Source organism: Pelophylax lessonae, assembly GCF_965119305.1.
Source record: "Pelophylax lessonae genome assembly, chromosome: 1".
NCBI classification, from domain to species: domain Eukaryota; kingdom Metazoa; phylum Chordata; class Amphibia; order Anura; family Ranidae; genus Pelophylax; species Pelophylax lessonae.
Window position 1 is genome coordinate 719623738 of NC_138768.1, and position 22037 is coordinate 719645774.

Genomic DNA, 22037 nt, shown 5'->3' on the forward strand with positions numbered 1-22037 from the left:
GGCCGGGGGGAAGGGATGCATTTTCCCCCTGGGCTGCTCTGATGCTTTGTAAAAAAGGCCGCTGTGTCCCCAGCTCAGAACTGCGCACGCGCAGTTCCGGAGTTGGCCGAGTGCGGCTGTACACAAGTAACTCCATCCAGGACTGCGAGGCAGGCAGAGGCAGCGATGTGTTCTGTCACAGGGCTGAGTGACTGCATTACCGAAGGAGCTACCCAGCCCCTCCCTCCTCCACAGGAACAGCTGCTAGACTCGAGGCTGGAACCTCTCTCTCTCTCTTTGCCCGCCCACATTCCGATCAGCCGAGTGCAGTCGGTGAAGAGAATGTGGAGAATGTGTGGGGCGGGCGGGAAAGTTCAAACTAAGCTGTCAGCTCAACAGATAGAGAGCTCCAGTGAGTGAACGTCCAAGTAAGTGAGTGTAACCTCTCCTCCCTCCCTTTCTCTCCCAAATCCCTCTCCCTCCCCCTCCCCTTCACTGCAGAGAAAGATTTTTCTTTCAGCCTGTTACAGTACCTTGCCCTATACTATGTACTGGGCTCACACTGGCATGCTGGGGTTTGGCTGCAATGCTGGTGTACTGGCAGCCTTCCTGCATGTCACCCCCAGTCCCATAGACCTCCTATTAGACTGCACATTTTTACTGCATGTTCTGAAAGTGCACAAAAAATCCTGCATGCTGCTTCCTTGGTGGAATTTCAGAAAATGCAGCAAAAACGCACAACCTAAAAGAGTCTAAGGGCCTGCGGCTAAGGAAAAGTGCCAGCACTGCAGCCAAAGCACAGCACACCGTGTGAGCCCAAAGGCTTGTATGCACTTACAGCAGGCACTTACACTCCTCTGAAAAGTGATCCAGTTATGCTAGTTACTTGGCTGTCATGTTTATCCTCCTGCTTTAATACATGGTATCCTTTATGTGGGACAGGATATACATAGGAAACATATACATCATCTTATTGTGACAGCCAGACAACCTGCATCTTCAGGAGTGGATTGGGGATGACAGTCTCCATGCATCTCTATGGATAGGTTTGCTTTAAAGAGACGATAACATTTTGTATATTAAAAAATATATATATATATATATATATATCATGTTGGGGGGACCATGTGACTGAGGGGGGGAGGGGGTACTGCCTACCCAGGAGTTGTGTTTGAAATACTGAAATCGCTAGAAATGCGCAGGAAATCCACCATACATAGTCCATTGACAAGTAATAAAGACCAGTCTAAGGCAATCACTCTCAGCTGAGTCCAATGAGAGATGAAAATGAGGGTCACATGGTGTTCTATTACACTTCATAGAACAAAGACTGAGACTTCTCTGTATGGTAAAGTCATTGTCCGCCCTTATAACAAATGTAAAAAATGTGACAACAATCACCTGCAGAGCATTGCAACCACATCACTGCCTCAGTGTGTAGAGCGTCGCTCGCCTTCGGGACACCATGCCGATCACAGACACTCTGGACTGGAGCGCAGCCGGGGGCGGGGCAGTGCAGCCTGCAGTGACCCCAATCAATGTAGCGGCCCGGCCGGCAATGCGAGCAGGGGGCGTGTGACGTGACGCGTCAACGCCTTTCACGCACGTCGACGAATTTTTGTAGTCGACGAGCCGTGGCAGCCCTAATAGAGACCAATGGAAAACGCCTGTAATCTGCCCAAAAAGAAGCTCATGTACTTTTTTGAGCGTTGGGCGTTTTGCTCACAGCATCAAAACGCTCAGATGTGAACAGGGGCCATTGAAATAAATAGGATTTGTCTTGTTGGGCGTTTTGAGAGCTGATCCTAGAGCAGAAAAACTCCCCAAAAACGCCCCAAAACGCCTACATGTGAACGGAGCCTAACTGTGACTCTCGGCTACACTGCTTGCTTGGCTTGCCCAGTGGTGTGGTGCTCACTCACCAGAGAAGATCCAAACTCCACAAGTAGCTTTAAGCCTCGTACACACGCAATGATTATCGGCCATCTTTTGTCCAGTGTTGTTGTGTTGGTTGGAATGTGCTCTAGACTGCACACAAATTTTCTCGGCCAACAAAAATCTACTTCAGAAGTGATGTCATGTGATGGTTAACTTTCCGTGTGTTTTTTCCTCTCTGAGCATGCCCAGTCTTGCTCATCTGAATTTTGTCTGCCGAAATCGGTACTGACTGCACGAAAATCGGCCGTTGTGTTGACGGCCAACAAAAATTTTATAGCATGCACACCAGATTTTGTTCGGCCGAAAAGTCTGAGTCGGTTGTCGGAAGCATCATACTAACAAGCCGACAATCAGCCGATCAGACGTTGGCCGAAAATATACGGCCAACAATCGTTGCATGTGTACGGGACTTTAGTGTGGCAGCAGTGACTGCCAAGACTTTAGTCTTCATCTTCCTGCAGTCTCTTTGGTCTGTGTACTGAGTGTGGGGAAGGGGCAGGCTCTCTGTCTCATTCTCTCTGGGACAATCATGTGGAGCAGTCTCTGAGAGACTGCTCCACATGATTGCCCAAACAGAGAGTAGCCCCCACAGAGAGTGACCACTTTCACGCTGCCCGCACAGAGAGTTACCGCTGCCCGCACAGAGAGAGAGAGACCGCTCCACATAGCCTGCACAATGTTGAGTGGTCTCTCTCTCTCTCTGTGCAGGCAATGTGGAGCAGATGGATGGTGAGCTCATTCGGTGGTTCAGTGGGCCACTTGACTGGACTTGCCCCCCAGGCCTAAGGCTGCCAGCCCTCCCCTGCACACTGCAGCTCAAAAAACAAGCTGCTTTTACTGGCATTTGTGCTTTTATTTCTCTGCCTAAAAGCTTGAAGAAGCTTGTGCTTTTTTGTGCTCTTTTGCATGTTTTTGTTGAGCTTATTTGAGCATAAGCATTTTTTTTTTTCACAAACCCTCCCCTCAGATAATTTTTCCTTTTTTTTTTTGTGTGCGTTTTTGACCTTTTTCATACATTTTTGGCCACTTAGGCTTCTTTTCTGCTCGAAAGCTCCTAAAAACGTGAGTTTGGTGTTTTTTTTCTTTCTGTTTGTAAGAACATATGCCTGTGTAAACTCCTTAAAAAGCCATAGTTCTCATGGACACACTGGCTAACATGGAGGGGAGTTTTCAGGCAGAAAAAAAATGAGAGCTCAAAAGACTGTAGGAGCAACTTCTTTGAGATGCAGCGTACATGAGCCCTAACCAGGGGCGTTGCTAGGTGAAAAAAAGACCAGGGGCTTTAGCCCGAAGGTAAATTTGATAACCCCTCCCACATTTTAAAGTAAGCCCCGCCCAAGCTCCACCCAATACCCCCCCCTGCCCAATGCCCGGGAACTCAGCTCAGGGATGGTGGGAACCCCTCATAATGGGCACAGCAGGTGTACAGACCCAGGAACTCACTACAGGGATGGTGGGAAACCCTCATAATGGGCACAGCAGGTGTACAGACCCGGGAACACAGCACAGGGATGGTGGGAACCCCTCATAATGGGCACAGCAGGTGTACAGATCCAGGAACTCACTACAGGGATGGTGGGAAACCCTCATAATGGGCACAGCATTTGTTCGGACTCGGGAACTCAGCACAGGGAGGGTGCAGCTATCCCAATAGCAGGTATCCCAATCAGAGTCCCTCTTTACATCAGATGTCCCAATCACAGTGTACCAATCACAGTATCCCATCACATTCTCCCATCACATTCCCCCAATCACAGTGTCCCATCACAGTGTCCGATCACACTGTCCATCACAGTGTCCCCATCACAGTGTCCCCATCACAGTGTCCCCATCACAGTGTCCCATCACAGTGTCCCCATCACAGTGTCCCCATCACAGTGTCCCCATCACAGTGTTCCCATCACAGTGTTCCCATCACAGTGTCCCAAATCACAGTGTCCCAAATCACAGTGTCCCAAATCACAGTGTCCCATCACATTCTCCCATCACAGTGTCCCGACTCCCCAGCACAGTGTCCAATCACACTGTCCCCATCACATTCTCCCATCACAATGTCCCCATCACATTCTCCCATCACAGTGTCTCCATCACAGTGTCTCCATCACAGTGTCCCCATCACAGTGTCCCCATCACAGTGTCCCCAACACAGTGTCCCATCAGTGTCCCGACTCCCCAACACAGTGTCCAATCACAGTGTCCCCATCACATTATCCCATCACAGTGTCCCCATCACAGTGTCCCCATCACAGTGTCCCCATCACAGTGTCCCCATCACACTGTCCCCAATCACACTGTCCCCATCACACTGTCCCCATCACACTGTCCCCATCACACTGTCCCCATCACACTGTGTGATGGACACTGATGGGGACAGTGTGATGGAAACACTGTGATGGGGACAGTGTGATGGAGACAGTGTGATGGAGACAGTGTGATGGAGACACTGTGATGGAGACACTGTGATGGAGACACTGTGATGGGGAAAGTGTGATGGGGAAAGTGTGATGGGAGAATGTGATGGGGACAGTGTGATGGGGACACTGTGATGGGAGAATGTGATGGGGACAGTGTGATGGAGACACTGTGATGGGGACAGTGTGATGGGGACAGTGTGATGGACACTGTGATGGAGACAGTGTGATGGGGACAGTGTGATGGGGACAGTGTGATGGGGACAGTGTGATGGAGACAGTGTGATGGAGACAGTGTCCCCCATCACACTGTCCCCATCACACTGTCTCCATCACATTCTCCAATCACACTGTCTCCATCACACTGTCACCATCACATTCTCCAATCACACTGTCCCCATCACACTGTCCCCATCACATTCTCCCATCACACTGTCTCCACCACAGTGTCTCCATCACAGTGTCCCCATCACAGTGTCCCCATCACAGTGTCCCATCAGTGTCCCGACTCCCCAACACAGTGTCCAATCACAGTGTCCCCATCACATTATCCCATCACAGTGTCCCCATCACACTGTCCCCATCACATTCTCCAATCACACTGTCCCCATCACACTGTCCCCATCACACTGTCCCCATCACACTGTGTGATGGACACTGATGGGAACAGTGTGATGGAAACACTGTGATGGGGACAGTGTGATGGAGACAGTGTGATGGAGACACTGTGATGGAGACACTGTGATGGAGACAGTGTGATGGGAGAATGTGATGGGGACAGTGTGATGGGGACACTGTGATGGGAGAATGTGATGGGGACAGTGTGATGGAGACAGTGTGATGGGGACAGTGTGATGGGGACAGTGTGATGGACACTGTGATGGAGACAGTGTGATGGGGACAGTGTGATGGGGACAGTGTGATGGAGACAGTGTGATGGAGACAGTGTCCCCCATCTCACTGTCCCCATCACACTGTCTCCATCACATTCTCCAATCACACTGTCTCCATCACACTGTCACCATCACATTCTCCAATCACACTGTCCCCATCACACTGTCCCCATCACATTCTCCAATCACACTGTCTCCATCACACTGTCACCATCACATTCTCCAATCACACTGTCTCCATCACACTGTCCCATGACATTCTCCAATCGCACTGTCCCCATCACACTGTCCCATCACATTCTCCAATCGCACTGTCCCCATCACACTGTCCCATCACATTCTCCAATCACACTGTCTCCATCACATTCTCCCATCACGCTGTCCCCATCACACTGTCCCCATCACATTCTCCAATCGCACTGTCCCCATCACACTGTCCCATCACATTCTCCAATCACACTGTCTGCATCACACTGTCCCCATCACATTCTCCAATCGCACTGTCCCCATCACACTGTCCCCATCACACTGTCCCAATCACACTGTCCCATCACACTGTCCCATCACACTGTCCCATCACATTCTGTAATCACACTGTCCCCATCACACTGTCCCAATCACACTGCCCCATCACACTGTCCCATCACATTCTGTAATCACACTGTCCCCATCACACTGTCCCCATCACATTCTCCAATCGCACTGTCCCCATCACATTCTCCAATCGCACTGTCCCCATCACACTGTCCCCATCACATTCTCCAATCACACTGTCCCCATCACATTCTCCAATCACACTGTCCCCATCACATTCTCCAATCACACTGTCCCCATCACATTCTCCAATCACACTGTCCCCATCACACTGTCCCCATTACATTCTCCAATCACACTGTCCCCATCCATGTCACCCCCACCCCCCAGTTGTACTCACATCTCTCTTAAATTAAGGCAACTTCTCCTTCCTCTCTGCAGTCATGTGATAAATGAAATGACAAGGGGAGAGAGGAAGGAAAGTCTGCCAGCTTCCTATCTCCCCCTGCAGGCTGGAGGGAGGAGAAAGGCTAATCCTCCGTCCAACAAGTGTGGCAGCTGTTGGAGTGAAATCACGATCACTCCTGTCATGGAGGAGCGGCACCAGGAGTCCGCCCGCCCCCCCCCACCAACCTGTGGTAAGTAACTTACCTTTTGCAGGTGGAGTTGTTATGGAGTGGACACCTGGTGTAACGTGAGAATTACCTACCCCGTGAGAAAAACCTACCCTCGTCACTTCCGGCCAGGAACACCTGAGCAGCGCAGCAGTGCGCATGCTCACAGCCCCGGATACCTAAAGGAACAACTGAGGAGCAGACTAGCGCGCATGCACACTAGTATGAAAATAGCACAGTGTACCGTGAAAACAACCTACCCACGCGGCGGTTAAATAAAACAGCTGTGCTGCAATACGAGTCATCTCCGCTCCTGTCCCTGTCACTTCCCTGCTCTCGGCAAGTAAATATAAAAGCGGCTCTCGGCTCCGTGATTTATGTTTTCATACACCCGCCGCCGCTTTAATATTTACTTGCAGAGATCAGGGAAGTGACAGGGACAGGAGCGGAGATGAGTCGTATTGCAGCACAGTTGTTTTAATGTAACCGCTGCATTACATACAGTGCCGTGCCCGGAAGTGACGAGAGGTAGGTTTTTCTCACGGGTAGGTAATTCTCACGGAACACCGGCCGGCTAGCCTGTCACTATCCGCGCTGCTGGCCCCAGAGAAGAGAGAATTGGGTGGAGGAGGCGGAGCTAATTCTAGGCGCGGAGGAGGAATTTGAAATCCTTCTCCGCTCTGAACACAGGGAGCCTCTCCTGCTGCTGTCACGTGAGGAGTGATATCACTGGTTGCTAGATGCCAAGCGGCAGGCTATACTAGCAACCAGTGTGACTGGGACAGGCCAGCCATTAGAGACCCAAGGAAGAGAAGGAGGAGAACCATATTGGACAGTGACACTCGGGGCTAATAATAATAATAAACAATCCACACGAGACCCGGGGCTTTTTGGGGACCCACTCGGGGCTATAGCCCCCGCCGACGCCACTGGCCCTAACATCTGATTTTTCTTTCTGAGTCCATCTACAGTAGCTCAGTCCCCTTCCTAAATTATGTTAAGTTGTCCCTCCACCCTTTACATCTACCACATTAAATGTCTGCTCAGTGAGCAAAGATTTCTCTCATTATTGCATGCATTTCCTTCAGTGTTACTCCGGATTTTTGATGCCATCTTCCAAAAGTGCAACATTCTCAAGGCATATCATTATAGACCTGTTGCTCCAGTTGTGCACACAAGAGACACACTGTACACCAAACAACCACTCATCCCAGTTAGAGGACAACTCACAACTACTGAGTTAAACTGCTTGCTTTATCTTTTGTATATAAGAAACTTTTCTCTTACAATTTTAAAAAATAGATTGGAAGCTCTGAGGATCAGTGCTCATACCAACAATGTATGTATGTATACCATACTGTAAAGCACTATTGAATATGGTATCTCTATATGAATAAATTCATTTCATAATGAAAATAATAATAAAAACGCACCATGAATTGTTTTCCATATTCAAGAAATATACAAGAGGAACAGTTCTTACCACATCAACACCTTCCAGAGTTTGCTGCACAAGATCTCGCATATAGAGTAGTTGCTGATGAAAAGTCTGTAAATATTAACAATATACATTTAATTAAAAAAAGACCTATGCTGTTAACCTTAAAAAATAATAAAAATGCAATATGTTAAATGCTGTTACATTATCATTTGATAATTTGTTTTACATAACAAACCAAAATTATGCTGGCCACATTTTTTTTACCTTCTTCTTTGATCAATTGGAATGATGATATTCTCTTTCAATGGGGCACATACAGCCTGTACCAATCAATAATAGTCTGGCTGTATGGGCAAATTCTTTTGTTTACATGCATACTGGGACACACTGCTAAGAACACAGGCCCTCTGCTTTCAAGGCACCAGGCTAGAGCTGCTTGATTAATCGTTAAAAAAATTGCGATCTCAATTAATTTCCACGATTCAGTGCAGGGCCGTTCTCTGCTCACAGCTGTCAAAGAAAAAAAAAAAAAACAGCTGGCAAAGTTTATCACAACATTGCAATGCTGAGAGATAAGGGGAAACATTGTATCATTTTGTTCATTTAGATTAGAGGGATGAACTTCGGTCTGTAAATTAAAGTGAAGTTCCACCCTAAAATTGAACTTCCGTCCATCTTCTTGCTCCAGGTCACCTGAAAAACAAATGGATAATCGCAATTTTTTTTTTTTTTTTTACTTACCTTGTTTTAGAAGATAGTATACTTACCTTACTTCCTCTTCCTCCCTCGGCGGCCACGGCGAGTCGTCACTTCCTGGCTTGCAATGATTCCTGGGAGCTGAACGTCATCGCTCCCAGGAATCAATGCGCCTGCACTGACCCCGACGTCAGTTCCGGTGCAGGCGCCGTCATACCTTGCTAAACAGCTTCTGGGCATGCCCAGAAGCTGTGCAGGGATGACACTGCAGCCCCTGGAAGTGACGGCGGGGCCGGTGCAGTGCATCGTGGGACTGAAGAAGACGGAAGAGGACGCAGAAGAGGATCGCGCTGGCTTCAAGTTGCCCACACCTGAGATGGCAGCGCTGGACAATACATTTTCAAGGTAAGTATTTCTTCTTGCAGGTAAGTGCAACCCGGGACAGTTCAGAGGCTATCCATTGTGGAATGCACTAGCCCTGACTGTCCCGGGGGTATTTTTATGTATTTTTTTGGTTTTAGGTGGAACTCCGCTTTAAGTCAGTTTAACCACTTAAAGTGGTTGTAAACCCACTTTGTTGACACTTACCTATAGGTAAGCCTATATTAAGGCTTACCTATAGGTGCTATAAATATCTCCTAAACATGCACCGTTTAGGAGATATTTACAGTGCATGCAGCCGATGACGTCATTGGCATATGCGCTCTGAAGGAACGAGCACCCATGCCGTTCCTTCAGAGCCCAGTGCCATGAACGGCGGCTCCCGCACGCATGCGCGGGAGTGATGTAATCGCTTCTCCGTCCAATCAGATGGCCGGAGGACGCGATCCAGGAAGCAGGATGGCCTAACATGTCGGCCATACTGTCGGCACTGTGGGGGCTTCGTTTTTAGGTAAGTACTTCATAATGAGCTAGTATGCGATGCATACTAGCTCATTATGCCTTTGTCTTTACAGGTTTTTTTTTCAAATTTTTTTTCCAGCGTGTTTACTTTCTCTTTAAAGCGGCTCCTCTGTCATTTTTTCATTTTTCCTTTTAATAAATCCTCTGCCCTTGTTTTAATTCTACCAGTAAATACCTTACACAGCCCACTTCCTCTTTCTTGTCTGGTCATTAGCTGCCCTAGGCTAACGACATAATGCACAGCTCTCTCTCTCACTCTTGTGAGAGTTTGTCAGCAAGGGAGGGAGGGATGAGTCATAGGAAAGCGGAGATAACAGGAGACTGCAGAGATTCATGTGTATTCATCCAGAAAGCAGAAATGTGCAGGCAAGCAGTGGTGTGTGTGTGTGTGTATATGTGCGTATATATATATATATATATACACAGTATCTCACAAAAGTGAGTACACCCCTCACATTTTTGTAAATATTTTATTATATATTTTTTATGTGATATCCAGAGGTTGTCTTTGGTAAATAGACGTATGAGTGTTGCCAGCATTGCTGTAGAAGTTGAAGGGGTGGAGGGGGGGGGGGGGTCAGCCTATCAGTGCTCAGACCATACACCACACACTGCATCAAATTGGTCTGCATGGCTGTCGTGCCAGAAGAAAGCCTCTTCTAAACACGGTGCACAAGAAAGCCTGCAAACAGTTTGCTGAAGACAAGCAGACTAATGGGCCATACACACTATAAGATTTTCTGAAGACTTTTTCCTTTAGACTTACCAAAACCATATAATATGAGGTCAAACCTAAACACTTTCAATTTGTATGCAATCTGGCAGGCCCTTGCACTACATAGAAAAGGTAAATCTGAAGGAAAAAGTCTTCAGAAAATCTTATAGTGTGTATGGCTCTTAAGGATATGGATTACTGATGATATGGAGTCTGATGAGATCAAGATAAACTTATTTGGTTCAGATGGGGTCAAGCATGTGTGGCAGCAACCAGGTGAGGAGTACAAAGACAAGTGTGTCTTGCCTAGTCAAGCATGGTGGTGGGAGTGTCATGGTCTGGAGCTGCATGAGTACTGCCACCATTGGGGAGCTACTGTTCATTGAGGGAACCATGAATACTAACATGTACTGTGACATACTGAAGCAGAGCATGATCCCCTTCCTTCGGAAATTTGGACACAGGTAGGGCTGCAGGTAGCGATTATTTTCATAATCGATTAGTTTGCCGAATATTATTTTGATTAATCCACTAAATCGGATAATAACCTTAAAAAAAAAAAAAAGTGTGATGTATAATTTAGATAATATGTAAAGTTTAAAAAAAAAAAAAAGGCAATTTATTCCTAAATATCTACAGTTGGGCAAAAAAGTATTTAGTCAGCCACCAATTGTGCAAGTTATCCCACTTAACAAGATGAGAGAGAGGCCTGTAATTTTCATCATAGGTACACTATGAGAGACAGAATGGGGGGAAAGAATCCAGGGAATCACATTGTAGGATTTCTAATAAATTAATTGGTAAATTCCGCAGGTAAAATATGTATTTGGTCACCTACAAACAAGCAAGATTTCTGGCTCTCACAGACCTGTAATTTCCTTTTTAAGAGGCCTCTGTCCTCCACTCGTTACGTGTATTAATGGCACCTGTTTGAACTTGTTATCAGTATAAAAGACACCTGTCCACAACCTCAAACAGTCACACTCCAATCTCCACTATGGCTAAGACCAAAGAGCTGTCAAAGGACATCAGAAACAAAATTGTAGACCTGCACCAGGCTGGGAAGACTGAATCTGCAATAGGAAAGCAGCTTGGTGTGACGAAATCAACTGTGGGATCAATTATTAGAAAATGGAAGACATACAAGACCACTGATAATCTCCCTCGATCTGGGGCTCACTCCATGTGATCAAAATGTTTACAAGAACGGTGAGTAAAAATCCCAGAACCACACAGGGGGACCTAGTGAATGACCTCCAGAGAGCTGCGACCAAAGTAACAAAGGCTACCATCAGTAACACACTACGCCGCCAGGGACTCAAATCCTGCAGTGCCAGATGTGTCCCCCTGCTTAAGCCAGTACATGTCCGGGGCCGGGCCTGTCTGAAGTTTGCTAGAGAGCATTTGGATGATCCATAAGAGGATTGGGAGAATGTCACATGGTCAGATAAAACCAAAATAGAACTTTTTGGTAAAAACTCAACTCGTCGTGTTTGGAGGAGAAAGAATGCTGGGTTGCATTCAAAGAACACCATACCTACTGTGAAGCATGGGGGTGTAAACATCATGTTTTAGGGCTGTTTTTCAGGAAAGGGACCAGGACGACTGATCCGTGCAAAGGAAAGAATGAATGGGGCCATGTGTTGTGAGATTTTGAGTGAAAAACCTCCTTCCATCTGCAAGGGCAATGTGGCTGCGTCTTTCAGCATGACAATAATCCCAAACACACCGCCCGGGCAACGAAGGAGTGGCTTCGTAGGAAGCATTTCAAGGTCCTGGAGTGGCCTAGCCAGTCTCCAGATCTCAACCCGATAGGAAACCTTTGGAGGGAGTAGAAAGTGTGTTGCCCAGCGACAACCCCAAAACATCACTGCATAGAGGAATGAGACAAAATACCAGCAACAGTGTGTGAAAACCTTGTGAAGACTTATGCCTCAAACACACGTGCAGATTGTCGGCCGAAAAGATTCGGCCGACGACCGATCGGCCAATTTTCGGCTTGTTAGTATGATGCTTCCGACAGCCGACAGCGCACTTTCGGCCGAAAATAATCTGTCGTGCAAGCATTAAAATTTTTGTATGCCGACACCAGAGCGGCCGATTGTTCGCCAGTCAATACAGAATTCGGCCGACAGACAGCAGATTTGCAAGACTGGGCATGCTCAGAAAAGAAAAAACACAGGGAAAGTTAACCATCACATGACATCACTTCTGCAGTCGGCGGACAAAATTCTTGTGCAGTCTTTTGCACTTTTCAACAGACACCGACAGCCCGGGGACAAAAGACGGCCGATAGTTCGGCCGACGAGCTGCACGTGTGTACGGGGCATAACAAAACATTTGACCTCTGTCATTGCCAATAAAGGGTATATAACAAAGTATTGAGATGAACTTTTGTTATTGACCAAATACTTATTTTTCCACCATAATTTGCAAATAAATTCTTAAAAAATCAGACAATGTGATTTTCTGGATTTTTTTTTCTCATTTTGTCTCTCATAGTTAAAGTATACCTATGATGAAAATAGCAGGCCTCTCATCTTTTTAAGTGGGAGAACTTGCACAATTGGTGGCTGACTAAATACTTTTTTGCCCAACTGTATATGCAGTGGTAAATCTAGATAGTCAACTTATATGGTTAGGGAGCAAAATCTCTAATCCACTCTGAGAAAAACAGACAGCAGAGATATACTGTATATACTATTAGAGGTTGAATCTGGTAAATATCATCAGACTCAGAGATCACATTTTTTATTTAAAGAAAAAAAATGAAAGACTGTTTTTTTTTTTTTCTGATTATTAAACAGAACTGTAATATTATGTATGACAGACTCTCTTGTCATAGGCAGGTGGCTTGATAAAAGCTACCTGTGCCTGCTCTCACTTATGCTGGCCATACAAAAACCATGTCTTCCTTCAAAAAAAATGTAATTTTAGGAACATTTGTTTGATTTTCAAATTGTTAGTTGGGTCAAATTGACGTGCGTTTTTGACCACAGTGATGGGATGTTTTGAAAGAAAAGAATAGAAAATTTCTTGGTCAAAGGACTTTTCAGACAGTGTATGTGGTTTTCGTTCATAAATGACATTCATTTTGAAACAATGTTAAAAGCAAGCGCAATTTTCAAACGACATTCTTTCATTCAGTGAGTGTATGAAGATTTTTCATATGAATATTCTCGTCCGAAAATCGATGTGTAAGGCTCGGTTCACACCTATGCAGTTTGCATTTCATGCTTTTAGCTGTGCGTTTTGCGCACGCAATTTTGCTGCGATTTGAGCTTTGCATTTTTTATGCTTTTTTTGGCCAATTTGTTGTTGGGCAGATTAAAAAACCTAATAAACAACACACCTGTTATACTAACCTGCTCTGTGTAATGGTATTGCACAGAGCAGTCATGATTCTCTTCTTCTGGGGTCCCCCCTGACGCTCCTGGCTCCTCCTGCCTTCAGAGTGCCCCAATATCAAGCTGCAAAGTATAGTAAAGAGTGCCCCTATAGCAAGGTAAAATAAAAAAAAAAGAACCACTCACTTCCTGCCCAGGACTACATGCCCCATAATGCATTGCTCCTCACACATTCACATGTTCTAAGGCACTTACTGACATCTATGGACGGTGTAATGAGCCGTATGTGTGCTTCACTGTGTCTTCTGATATGTAAACAAATAATGCATTCTGTATGCAGGCCAACTAATCGGCTGACCAACTAATCGATTATGAAAATAGTTGACAACTATTTTCATAATCGATTCGTTGTTGATTAATCGATTTGCTGTTTCGACCCTAGCCACAGGGCAGTATTCCAACATGATAACGACTTCAAACACACCTCCAAGACAACCATTGCCTTGCTAAAGAAGTGGAGGGTAAAGATGATGGACTGGCCAAGCAAGTCTCCAGACCTAAACCCTATTGAGCATCTGTGGGGCATCCTAAAACGGATGGTGGAGGAGCGCAAGGTCTCTACAATCCACCAGCTCTGTAATGTTGTCATGGAGGAGTGAAAGAAGACTCCAGTGGCAACCTGTGAAGCTCTGGTGAACTCCATGCCCAAGAGGGTTAGGGCAGTGCTGGAAAATAATGGTGGCCACACAAAATATTGACATTTTGGGCCCAATTTGGACACTCCCACCACCATGCTTGACTGTAGGCAAGACACACTTGTCTTTGTACTCCTTATCTGGTTGCTGCCACACATGCTTTACACCATCTGAACCAAATAAATGTATCTTGGTCCCATCAGACCACAAGACATGGTTCCAGCCATCCATGTCCTTAGTCTTCTGGTCTTCAGCTAACTGTTTGCAGGCTTTCTTGTGCATCATCTTTAGAAGAGGCTTTCTTCTGGGATGACAGCCATGCAGACCAATTTGATGCAGTGTGTGGCGTTTGGTCTGAGCACTGACAGACTGACCCTCCACCCCTTCAACCTCTACAGCAATGCTGGCAGCACTCATACATCTATTTCCCAAAGACAACCTCTGGATATGACGGTGAGCATGTGCACATCTTTGGCTAACCATGGCGAGGACTGTTTTGAGTGGAACCTGTCCTGTTAGACCGTTGTATGGTCTTGGCCACCATGCTGCAGCTCAGTTTCAGGGTCTTGGCAATCTTCTTATAGCCTAGGCCATCTTTATTTAGAGCAACAATTTTTTTTCAGATCCTCAGAGAGTTCTTTGCCATGAGGTGCCATGCTGAACTTGCAGTGACCAGTATGAGAGAGTGGGAGCGATAACACCAAATTTAACTCACCTGCTTCCCATTCACGCCCGAGACCTTGCAACACTAATGAGTCACATGACACCGGGGATTAGCTAATTGGGCCCAATTTGGACATTTTCACTTAGGGGTGTACTCACTTTTGTTGCTAGCGGTTTAGACATTAATGGCTGTGTGTTGAGGTATTTTGAAGGGACAGCAAATATACACTGTTATACAAGCTGTACACTCACTACTTTACATTGTAGCAAAGTGTCATTTCTTCAGTGTTGTCACATGAAAAGATATAAATATTTACATAATTGTGAGGGGTATACTCACTTTTGTGGGATACTATATATATATATATATGTGTGTGTGTGTGTGTGTGTGTGTGTAAATCCAGGAAGTGCACAGGCAGCAGCTTGAGCTGCAGCCAGACTTAGTGGAGGGAGATTTCTGCAGCATATTTGGCAAGAACGGAATCACAGTATATATAAAATAATATGCAAAATGGTTGGAGTGAAGCTTCAGAATGGCAAATATGTTTTTATTACAAATTATGTGAGCAGACTGTAGTTCTTCTTTAACCGATTTCGGACCACCTGCCGCAGAAACACTACGGCAGGCTGGCTCTGCTGCGCGAACCGCCGTAGGTATATGTCGGTCGCGCGCCTGCAACTAGGGGGCGAGCACGCGCCTCCGCTGGCACGCTCCCGCCCCCACTCGGCAGCGGGGACTCCAATGCAAGGGGCAGGCGGCTCTGATTGCCACCTGACACCCGCGATTGCTCCCCGCTGAGAGAGAAGAACGGTCAGCTGTTGTAAACACAGCCGACCGTTCTTCTCTCTAGAATGCTATATAGGATCACAGGTCTCTGTGATCATTTTACTAGCCCAACCCCCATACAGTTAGAATCACGCCCCTAGGTACACATTTAACCCTTTGATCACCCCTGGATTAACCCCTTCCCTGCCAATGGCATTATTACAGTAACAGTGCATATTTTTGCACTGATTACTGTAGTAATGTCACTGGTCCCTCCCCAAAAGTGTCAAAAATGTAAGTTAGGGGTCCGATCTGTCTGCCGCAATGTTGAAGTCCAGCTAAAAATCGCAGATCGCCGCCATTACTAGTAAAAAAAAAAAAACTATAAAAATGACTTAAATTTTTCCCTTAGTTAGTAGATAAGCTTATTGCGATTTTTTTTTTTTTTTTTTTTTTTACCAAAAATATGTAGCAGAAAACAAATTGGCCTAAAATGTTAAAAAATTTAGATTTTTACTTTTTTTTTTTGGAATGTTATAAGGCAGAAAGTGAAAAATATTGTTTTTTTTTTTTTTTTCAGAATTGTCTCTGTGGGGAAAAAAGGACATCAATTTTATTTAGGTACAGCATCGCACGCCTGCCCAATTGTCTATTAAAGTAACGCAGTGCCGAATCGCAAAAAATGGCCTGGTCATTAAGGGGGCAAATCCTTCCGGTCCAGAAGTGGTTAAAGACCAGGCCTTTTTCTAAAAACGTGTTGCTTACAAGTTACAATCAGTATTTTTTGCTAGAAAAAATTACTTAGAACCCCCAAACATTATACAGTAAAACCTTGGTTTGAGAGCAACTTGGTTTAAGAGCGCTTTGCAAGACAAGCACATTTTTTAAATAAATTTTGACTTGATATACAAGTAGCGTCATGTATAAAAAAGAAGAGAGGCGCCTCTAAGTGTAGCAATATGGTTACATTTAATGAAGGTACAACATTTAACAACTCACATGGTTGATGATTAAAAGAGGCACATCTAAGAAAGCAGGCATCTGGGGTAAAGCTGTCCACATAGACCATCCTCTGCACAGCCATCTTCATCATCCCTTCCCCGCTGCACTCCACGAGTGATTCAAAGCCTCACTTTCAGATCACTCTACTGCAGGCTATTCTTCCCGGTCACGATTGCAGACTGACAGTGTTGAGAGTCGGTGGTTCAGAAGATGGTCTTTGTGGGCAGATTTACCCTGGATGCCGGCATACTTAGATGTGCCTATTTTAATCAACCATGTGAGTTGCTAAATGTTGAACCTTCATTAAATGTAACCATATTGCTACACTTAGAGGCGCCTCTCATCTCTCTTATATTCTGTAGCTCTGCTAGATTTTGCTTCTAATCCCCTTGGGAAGGCTGCATATTGTGGATGGACATTTTATGGTTACACAACCTATCACATTGCTATAATCTTTGTATATAGACTATAAACTGAAGGACTTGTGGAACGAATCATCTGAGTTTCCATTATTTCTTATGGAGAAATTTGCTTTGATATAAAGCCCCGTACACACGTACCGATGGTCGGCTTACAAATGTTCCTCTTTTCTCCCCGGGATGTCGGTGTCTGCTGAAAAGTGCAAAGACAGCACAAGGACAGCACAAGAATTTTGTCCGCCGACTGCAGAAGTGATGTCATGTAATGGTTAACTTTCCCTGTGTTTTCTATTTTCTGAGCATGCCCAGTCTTGCAAATCTGCGGTCTGTCGGCCGAATTGTGTACTGACAGGCGAACAATCGTCCGTTCTGGTGTCGGCATACAAAAATTTTCATGTTTGCAAGAAAGACTTTTGTCCGCGGATTGTGCGCAGACATCTGTCGGAGGCACCATACTAACACGCGTACAATCGGCAGATCCTTCGTCCACCGACGTTTGTATGCCGACGATCGGTACGTGTGTACGGGCCTTTAGAGTGCTTTGGATTACAAGCATGTTTCCAGAATGAATTATGCTCACAATCCAAGGTTTTACTGTATATATTTTTTTTAGCAGAGACCCTAAAGAATAAAATAGCGGTCGATGCAATATTTTATGTTACACTGTATTTGCGCAGCGGTCTTTCAAATGCAATTTTCGGGAAAAAAATTACACTTCAATGCAAAAAAACTAAACAGGAAGGTTAGCCCAATTTTTTTGTAGAATGTGAAAGATGTTACCCTGAGAATCGTGAAAGAATCGTGATCTTTATTTTCAGCAAAAAAATCGTGATTCTCATTTTATCCAGAATTGTGCAGCTCTACACCAGACACAACATCAACAACATTTACAAAATCACGACATAAATCTAAAGCATAACATTATTAGCGAAGTGATGGAAATTGAAAAACTGTTTGTTAATTGTGCGTAATGTATATGTACATTGTGTACATGGGGGGAGTTATTATTTTATTGCTATATTTTACTAATTTTAAAGCAAATATTTCTTATATTGCAGCCTATCAATTCTTAGATATGATGGCTACATTCGTTTTCTCTCTTAGACATTCTTACCCTTATTCTCACCTACTGATCCTGCCAGTAAGTCTGTTGCTCTCTTGCAGATGTAGCAGTTAGAGGGTTGAGACAAACCATTTACCAATGACAGGGGTGCTCACAGAAATATAGGGTGCCAAAATAGTGTGCTCCCAGCTTCCTTTTTGACATGACAACACATCACTAAATTAGTAAGCATGTGGTTTCAGCCCTGTCTACTTTATTTCTGATGGACTACAAAGAGGACAGATAGCTCCTCATCTTCATGACCCCTCCTTGTACACAGACAGACAGACAGACAGCACAGGAAGCTATCAGCTCACAAGATTTCTGCCAAAATCAGCAGGTATTTTTTGCATAATTGAACAGATATGGCAAAGCACATTCAATGGTATATTTAGCAGACCAAAAGGGAGCAAATAAGAGAAATCTGTTAAGGTTTCCATACTCTATAAATTCCCCATAACAATATATGAAGACTTCACTTGTGCTTGTACACAGAAATCTCAGCTGAAAAGCCAAGCAGCAGCTCACAGTTATTCTGGTATGAATGGGTTAAAGAGCTCATCCCTACAATGTCCCAAATGGAGTCAGGCAGGATGGAGATCATGACACAAAATAAATACCTCTATGGTGTCTTGGAAGCTTCTGTTCAAATCTTGAACTTGAAAGCCAGTCTCTGTAAAAAAAAAAGTGTTTTTTTATTGAGCAAGAAAATGTAACGTGTTTTCCACTTTTGCAGTTAAATTGGGATAACACCTACTTATATACAGTATATATAGAATACAGTATTCTTTTTCACACAGCATTTTACTTACACTTTTCTAAAAACTCTACAATTGAAGTGCTATGCAGAGGGGGTGGGGAGTAAAGCCTCGTACACACGCGTCGAAAATTGGCTGTGAATTTTCATCCAACGTCCGATCGGCCGATTTTCGGCTTGTTAGTATGATGCTTCCGACAACCAACTCCGACTTTTCGGCCGAAAAAAAATCTGGTGTGCAGGCTATAAAATGTTTGTCCGCCGTCAAAACACGGCCGATTTTCGTGCAGTCAGTACAGATTTCGACAGGGAAAAATCTTATGAGCAAGACTGGGCATGCTCAGAGAAAAAAGGACACAAAGAAAGCAAACCAACACATGACATCACTTCAGAAGTAGATTTTTGTTGGGCGAGAAAATTCGTGTGCAGTCTAGGCACATTCCAACCAACAAAACACCACTCTGGACAAAAGACGGACGATCGGTCGGCCGATAATCGTTGCGTGTGTACGGCGCTTTAGACTACATTCACATGGGCTAATCGGCAGTTTCTGGTCGATGACATTTGCACCGGGCCAAATCACCCGTGTGAATGTAGCTTTATTGTTTACTAGGGCTGAACGATATTCGATGTAAAATCGAATATTGTGCTGCGGGCGTGGGCGATAGTCACATCGCCGGACATGCGATATTGGGGACTCACAGTACAGGTAGAAGAATACAGCCCCACATCCGTCCCACATGTTATGTCTGTCCTGCAGCTCTCCTGTGTGAGCGGTGAGCAACGCCCCGTGAGCAGCAGCACAGGGAACCAATCACGCAAGCCTGCACACCTGATTGGTTCGCTGTGCCGCTACTCACGACGTGATTGGTTCGCTGTGCCGCACTCACCGCTGGGTCAGGAGAGCTGCAGGGCAGGCTGGGACATGTGGGACGGGCTGTATTCTTCTACCTTCTACCACCACTGTGAGTCCCTAATAGTCACGATTAACCTGGGTGAATGACCATATAATGAATTATATGCAAGAAATCACTACTGGCACAGTAGCGACTTTGGTAATGGACGTTCCTGCCTCTCCTCCACCTTCCTACCATTCAGCTGGCTGAGACAACTGTGACGGGCAAAGGGGTCCTATGAGGCTCTGCCTTCCACAGCACAGTCACACTGTCAGTGTCTTATTAACCTGCAGTTCCCTATCCACCCAGTTCCCTACATTACCATTAACCCTGGCCTGCCCTGTATGGTGCAACTGCAATGACAATCAGAAGAAGGCTGCTGCACTACTTCCCAATTCCTACTACAGTAACATTAACCCTGGCTGGCCCTGTAGTACAATCAGAAGAAGGCTGCTGCACTACTTCCCAATCCCTACTACAGTAACATTAACCCTGGCTGGCCCTGTAGTACAATCAGAAGAAGGCTGCTGCACTACTTCCCAAGGTAATTGTTGACTATAGCCTGGATTGATGGCTCTCTCAATATCGCAATATATATCGTTGGAAAAAAAATATCGCAATGTACTTTTTTTCCAATATCGTGCAGCTTCGTGACATCAATTGTATTTGGGTACAGCTTTGCACGACTGCACAATTGTCCGTTAAAAGTAACGCAGTGCCCAATCGCAAAAAATGGCCTGGTCATGAAGGCGGTAAAACCTTCCGGAGCTGAAGTGGTTAATGAGGAACAAACTCTGTCCCTCTTTTGTTAGTAAGGAGAGATCGAGTTTGCTCTCACTTCCAATTGTTCGGCATAGTTTGCAGTCTCCCCAAGGCTGCTATAAACAAACACCCAGAAAGGTAAGAAATCTTTTTTTCAGGTGTGCTGTGTGAATGGGGACACATAGACATATAGTGAAGGGTTCTCAAACTTGACTACAAAAGTAAAATACACCAGTGCCTCTGTCATAAGGTAAGTATGTAGGCTGCCATCGCTGACCTCTCCTTTTGAAAATGCTAGCTGCCTGGCTGTCATGCATATGCTTCAAAGTTTTTTGATTTACTGATCCAAGATCAATATACTGTTTATGGACACCCCCTTGTATTAAATATTTGCTGCATGTCTGTAACCAGTCTGTTATTCAAAAGTACCAAAAATACAACTAGAGCCCCTTTCACACTTGTGTGACTTGTCCTGCAACTTGGGACTGAAAAGTCGCATGACAAGTCGTACCCCATGGTTTCCAATGGGTACTGTTCATATACGTGCGACTTCAAGTCGCAGCGACTTCAAAGTAGTCCCTGCACTACTTTGGTCTGACTTTGATGCATTTTGAGACCTCAAGATTACACAGGCATTGCTTTAAGTCCAGTCAAAATCGCATCAAAATTGCATTAAAAAATTGCAGCAAAATAGCCACAAAATCACGCGACGTTTGTACAAGTGTGAAAGGGGCCTTAAAGTTACAGCAACATCATAGTAGTTCATGCACTACTTTGGTGCGATTTTCATGCAACTTGAGGGCCATAGACTTCAATGTTAACCCTCAAAAGTTGCATGAAAGTCGTAAAAAACATACAATGCAACTTGTGTGCAACAATTGTCCATTATCAATAGTCAAAGCCAAAGTCGTATCCAAGTTGCACCCATCCAAAGTTGCACCCAAGTTGCACTCCAAAGTTTGTGCAACTAAGCCTAAGGCCCCTTTTACACTTGTGCGACCTGAAACTCGCGTCTTTCCGCGAATTTGCCATGACTTTGACTGGACTTGAAGCAATGCCTAGGTAATCTTGAGATCTATGGACCTCAAGTCAGTGCCATCTTAAGAGCCTTATAGGCCCCTGGGCAAAGCAGTGCACTGGGGCCCCCTGCCTACACAATATGGTGGGTGGAGGCGGAGCCAGTTGGGTTGAGATGGAGGAGAGGAGGACGAGCCGACGAGGAGGAGGATCCTCCTCCGAGTCCTCCGCTGCGGCGCTGTGCATCCTGGGTCTGCTCTGCTAACGTCACTGGTTGCTAGATGCCAATCGGGCTTGCCTTAGCAACCAGTGTGCACTGCAGTGCAGACTCAAAGCACGGCCGCCGCAGGCGGGCGGAAAGCAATAAGGGGGGGGGCCCGGGCCGGCGGACAACATAACGGGGGGGCCCTAGACCACCAGGGACATGCCATCATCCATGTGGGGCCCCTTGGCAAGTGGGGCCCCCGGGCAACCGCCGGGCATGCCC

The 22037-nt window shown here is 45.5% G+C and overlaps 1 protein-coding gene across 1 annotated transcript in view; it reads right to left on the minus strand.

The window, feature by feature from the left end:
* LOC309549169 (uncharacterized protein) overlaps nt 1–22037 on the minus strand; it is a gene marked incomplete at both ends in the record, with an annotated part of 85013 nt that overhangs the window by 25111 nt on the left and 37865 nt on the right. The window contains 2 exons of the mRNA XM_082249269.1: nt 7853–7918; nt 18739–18791. Coding sequence (XP_082105395.1) covers nt 7853–7918; nt 18739–18791 — 119 coding nt within the window. The remainder of the gene's footprint in view (nt 1–7852; nt 7919–18738; nt 18792–22037) is intronic.